Source organism: Capsicum annuum, chromosome 11 (genome assembly GCF_002878395.1).
Source record: "Capsicum annuum cultivar UCD-10X-F1 chromosome 11, UCD10Xv1.1, whole genome shotgun sequence".
Taxonomy (NCBI): Eukaryota; Viridiplantae; Streptophyta; class Magnoliopsida; order Solanales; family Solanaceae; genus Capsicum; species Capsicum annuum.
In genome coordinates this window covers 169,722,194-169,728,101 of record NC_061121.1, presented here as the reverse complement: position 1 = coordinate 169,728,101, position 5,908 = coordinate 169,722,194, and the positions used below count along the sequence as shown (strand labels likewise).

At 34.8% G+C, this 5,908-nt stretch overlaps 1 protein-coding gene across 2 annotated transcripts in view; it reads left to right on the top strand.

The window, feature by feature from the left end:
• LOC107847360 (protein VAC14 homolog) overlaps window positions 1–2,185 on the top strand; it is a 33,720-nt gene extending 31,535 nt beyond the window's left edge. For both annotated transcript variants that reach the window (XR_007046898.1, XM_047399073.1), the window contains exons 2-3: window positions 1,126–1,416; window positions 1,751–2,185. Coding sequence is in view for 1 of the 2 variants with exons in the window: in XM_047399073.1 (XP_047255029.1) it covers window positions 1,126–1,416; window positions 1,751–1,855 (396 nt within the window). In the remaining variant the exon portion in view is untranslated. The remainder of the gene's footprint in view (window positions 1–1,125; window positions 1,417–1,750) is intronic.
• Window positions 2,186–5,908: the final 3,723 nt, after the last annotated feature.

Sequence of the window (5,908 nt, the reverse complement as noted above, 5' to 3'; positions counted from 1 at the left end):
CAAGTTTCCAAAATAGGCAAGTTTCAGGCATGTCTTCGGGTTTTTAGTTTCACAATTAGAAACTGAGAACAACGACTCTTAAGTCTAATTCAATTCACATGACATTATTGCGACATAACAGTCTAGGCTGTCACCTTTTTAAAACTCCTTTAGTGACATTTCACAATTAGAAACTGAGAACAACGACTCTTAAGTCTATTCAATTCACATGACATTATTGCGACATAACAGTCTAGGCTGTCACCTTTTTAAAACTCCTTTAGTGACATCTATAGGAATTCAAAACAGAGCTCTTTGAATTCTAAGATTGCATCAATAAATATTCTTATCTGGTATGTGCATCTTAAGAGTTTCCTTGTATCATCTTTTGTTCACAAATCTAGTGTCTCGAGTTTAATGCAGTTCGAAAAGTTTTGATCATGTGGTCGCCTGTGTTATTCTATCAGCTGTTCCTCTTAAACAGAATAAGTAAATTCGGTCAGCTGTTATTGTTATTATCCTTAGAATTAGTATCACAGGTGTTTTCCATTTTATACTGCTTAATTTTGATGTTTAGTCTTACAGACAACATTAACAAAGAGCTCATCTGAATTTATTCATTTCTCCTGCTCATCACCTTATCTACTCTTATTAAAAGTGGATGCTCCCTTCGTTTCACTTAATGTGAACGTTATTTTTTTTAGCTAGTTTGAAAAAGAATGATCCCTTTCTAAATTAGAAACAATTTAATAGGAACTTCCAATTTTTCCCTTATGAGAAACTTCCTACAAATGTTATGGCATGTTTAAAATCACAAGTTCCAAAAGTCTTGTGTGACACAAATATTGTCATGTGGCCACAAGTTCCAAAAATTCATTCTTTCTTAAACTCTTTGCCAGTCAAATAGGTTCACATAAATTGGAATTGAGGGAGCATTTGCTTATTGTTTCTCTTTCTGCTTTCGTATCATCATTGATGCTTTAGTCTAAAAAAATGTTTATCGTTGATGCATACTTGACATTTCGTATGTGTGTGTCTGAGTTAAATGAGAAACATTGTGTGGCAAATGTCAAGATATTCATCACTGTAATGCAGTTATATGTGCTTGTTTGCTAATTTGAAACATCTTTTAATCAATTGATGCAGCAAAGTGCAGCCTTTAAGATTCTCCGCACTCGTTTAAGAACTGTGCCATCATATTCCTTCAAGGAAGATAATTATAGGAGAACTTCATCTGGGATTCCTTATTCTCAATTTAATTATGGGGGAGGAGGGTCACAAATCTCCGAGGGAGTCCTGAATGAACATTCACTTGACATGCATAATGGGATAAACTTTGCCTCAAAACTGCTGCAGTTTCAGCAAATTCAGAAGCAACATCATTTGCATTCAAAGTCACAGACTCAATCACGTTTTATGTCTACTTCATCAGCGAAGGTTTTACCCTGCTTCTTTTGTCCACACAATTTACTGAAAATATTTAGACTTCTTCATTGATACTTTTTCTACTGATTTTACTCTTAGCTGTACTGGTGCTTGTTCAAAGGGGAATCAGAATTTCTGAGACAACTGATTTTCTTTTTCTATTAAAGAAGGATTAATGACTAAAAAAATTTGATATGGGCGGGGGAAGGGCTGTACAACAGATAAAGAGTTGTGCTCGGACTACTGCTATTCATGTTTAGTATTTCTCAAGTTCCATATGTGGTATTGCAATGTGAATTTTGTTACATGGTTTAAAATCTCTGTTTAAACCTCTTCCTCTATTCAGGATGTACAAATAGCAGAAGAATCAAAGCGATCTGCCCAAGGAGCAGACTTGAATCGACCCCCTTCAAGATCATCTCGCAGAGGCTTGGGACAGTTGCAACTCTGACTGTTTTCTTCTGCTTCGGAGTTGATTGTATGGGTGATTGTAGTATTCTTATAAAGTTGTAAATTATCCTAGGAGCTTGTTTTGTCAAAACTTAATGAGGGTTCGTACAGAAGAGGTATTAGTTTTTGGCTTGGATGGTCCCAAGCAATTTCTTTTTTATTTTGAAAGAATATTTAGGGGACATTTTGTCTTATGTAGTTCTATTATTTTTTTGTTGAATACCATTTGGGCGAAACATGTAGGTTTGCAGGATATATTAACAGTTCGTTTTATTTATAATTCTTGTTACAATGGTTTAAAAATAAATTAATAGTTGTTTATCATGGTTAACAGAATCTTGACTGCTTAATCCCTTTCTTGGGATTGGCTTGTGTATTTTGGACGAAAAAATTGGGAAGCTGTCTGTTTCATAATGCAATTCTTGTTAGTTTGGTTTTTCCGAGACATCTCGTTCCCCGGGCATTTGTCTTTGGATCTACACACGTTAATGTGGCAACGTCAACATCAACGACCCAATGTAATCCACGGGATTTGGGGAGGGTGGGGTGTACACAGATCTTTCTAATACTTTTGGTATGAAAACTTTATGATGGTTTTTTAGAAGATGTTCGACTTGCATGTGTTAAGCATATAGCAGATATCCAGATTTCACCCTAACCCAAGAATTTCTTTTTATATAGGGAGATTTGTGCTCGCGTGCCGCAAGATCAAGTTTGACTTGCTCAACAAACTCGATTTCTTTTATGTCTTCCTCTATCTAGCCCTATTCGAGGTTTTTGTTTAATACCTCTCACTTCCCAGAAAAGAAATTCATAACGTCCTCATTAGGATTGGTAGCATCCCCCTCTAGGGATGATTTTGAGACAGAATCTCTTGAAAGAGGAAAAAAAGCCTAGTGATTGTGCAAATATCACTACCTTTGTAGGTTAAAAGTTGTTTCAGCTAGACCATTAGCTAAATAAAAACGTTATTGAAAACAAGTTTGAAAATACAAGAAAAAACAAGTTTGAAAATACAAGAAATGTTGAAAATATTGAAGAGAAAAAAGATACCGACCACAAAATTTTGAAGATAATCAAAGTAAAGGAAACAATAATAATATCGATTGCAAACTTTTAAAGATATTTAAAGTAAAGCAGCAACAACAATAACTAGAGCGAAGAGGAATTAAATTAGGTGCTCTAAACTAGAATTTAACTCTCCCATAAAAAAGAAAAATTGCTTGACCACTGTTAAACATTCTACCTTAATCTTTGACCTTCATGCTTTTCTATTAGGCCATGTCTCAGTGACCTGAATGTGCGTCATGTCCTTATCAACTTTATGGGTGCTAATCGGTTGGTTCAATCTGATTTTGTATCTTTTTGATTTGATTTATCGACATTCTATTTGTGAATATTCTAAATCGATAATCAAATCAATAAGATAACTATTGTTTGGTTTTCGGTTAATTGATTGGGGTCTTTAACGATTTCGTTTTCGATTTACTAAACAAGAAAATGCTCATTTAAATTTGTTTTTTTTTTATTTGTTCATATATATAGTCTTCAAATGGTATATTGCTAAAAACATACACCATGAACTAATAATATGAAGCCAAAAAATAAAAAGATTATTATTTAAACAGAACTGAAAGAAGCATTATGAATGACTTATGAAAAAATATACTTAAAAAGACAAATTAATATGCTTTCAGCTATTTTATTAATTTTTTAATTATTTTTTGGTCCAGAGGGACCCTTTTTTGTATTTATTATGAAAATATAAATGTCACACAAAACTTCGAAAGTAAAGCACAAAAAAGGACAAAATTTTGGTCCTAACACAAATAAACCTAAACCTAAATAAAAAATTGAGATAGGCCCAAAGACTCGGCCCATCAACTGATTCTTTTTGTTCTTCAACTCCTGAAGTCTCTAGATCTTTACGAGCTTTATGGTCTCAATTAGGAAGGCCAAAATACCCCGTCACTTTGTCTTCTTCAACCTCATTTTGGTGGGTCATCCTGACTAATTGAGTCTTTATGGTTGATACAAGCCAAATGGCCTCCAAAATGCTAGAGGGGATGCTTACGGGTCAAACGACACTTGATGACTTCTTCATCGCTATCAAAAGGCGTCCATTGGATGATTATGATGATCAAGGAGACTCAAGGGACGTTAAAGGGACCAATGCAAGACAAAACGGGGTTAGAAAGCCCCCAGAAGAGGAAATGCGCCCCATCCGCTTTGGAGGTGCGCCCAACCCGCTCTAGATCCTCTAAAGCAGGTCAAAACAACCCACTATACCCTTGGGATGCACCCCATATGCTCTAGCAAGTGCGTAATGAGCTTCTATATGTCTGTCTTTCCTAAATAGTCACTTTTGGGCCCCTATGATGTAATAACTTAGCTTAGACTATAAATAGGACTTCTTTTCATTTTAGTAGGTAGCTTTTGATGAATTATGAATGTAAACACTTGTGAAAGTGTGAGACAAACTTGGATTAGCTTGTGGCAAGCGTAGAATCGATTGTGTTGATTTCTCATTTAGAAACATGGGTTGCTTGGGAATTTAATTCCCTCGAGGTCTACGTAGGAGATTAGGTGCTTTGTGTGACATTGAATAGAGGGTTTAGGGTTTGATACACCATTTATTTGCTATTCATTGATCCATTGTGTCTATCTATTATTTGTTCTCTATTTATCCTTACCTTTTATTTTCGTATCGTAGTTTAGTTTTCAATTCCTTAATTTGTTTGCTTGTATCATTTGGTATCAGAGACAATCTTGATTTCGTTCTCACGAAGTCAATCTTGGGTTTGTTATCTAAAAAAAAAGTGTGTCAAAAACATTTTACGAAACCCCTCCAAAATATTTTTGTGTTGTTGAGTCCTTGTTGTTTCTACACTAGATTTGTTCCATCTAGTGATATTTAGTTGGAACTTGGTCATTTAGTGTGTTCGGAAGTGCATTTGGAAGAACTTACCATTGTTGTCTTGAAATTTGAAGAAATGGGTTCTTAGATCTACAAATTTTTGGTTGGAATTTGAGATTGAAGAAGTTGAAAAGGTGTTTTCAACGTTGAAAGAAGCTTAGGGTTAAAAGATGGTGTCATTTGGAGAAGTTTAAAAAATCCACCATTTTTACGGTTTTGAAGGTTGAAGGAAATGCAAGTGGATTTGAAAATCTGGAAGTTTTGGTGATGTTTTGAAGGCTAATGATGCATGTGTTCCTTATGTTGATGAGAGCCTAAGGTTAAAATTTTGTGAAATTCCGAGCCAAAACGAAGAGGTTATGCATTTTGGATTTTCAAAATTGTTCTTGGTGTTCTTGAGAAGATTCATATCTTCAAGTTGAATCTTCATCAAAAAGTTATTGTTTGATACAAAAAGGATAAAGAAAAAGTGTACAAAAGTGTTGGTATAAGAGCACTTTTGAAGATCCAAAGAATATTCCAAGAGAAGAGGATAAAAAGGGAACACAACAAGTATATTTTAGCCCCTTGTGCAAGCATTTTGGCTGATTTTCCTAGGAGGTGCTTTGAAAGTGCACCCAGCCTACTAAAGTAGGTCAAGGGTATCCCAAAACAATAGCTTATTCGTTGGGGATGCCCCCCATATGGGCTAGGTCTGCTCCCAATCTGCTTAAGCTTGTTCCAAGAGCAGATATCCTTTTCAACACACTTTTTGCAAGGTTCCATCAATCTAACTTTGTTTCTTGATTCTTAATTTAATAGTTTTATTCTTAAACACTAATTAACAACTAATAATTGATCTATTAGTTGATTAATTGGTTGGTTCTAGAGTCTGATTCTTTCTTGTCCATTCTTGTGTTCTTTTCTCTTTTGTTTTCGTCGAACCTTCTTGATTCAAGTACGTTAGTTATTTATGTGTTTTTTTATTTTCAATTTCAACCAAAAATCTATTCCAACCTCAAGCCAGAATTGGTGTCAAGCATTCTCAATGGAGTATAAATGATCTATCAACGCTTGCAACGCCCATTGAGAGACACACAAATGTGTGAACTTTGAGAGCTTGTGAGGTTGATTTTCTTAACCTTAACTTGTTTGTTA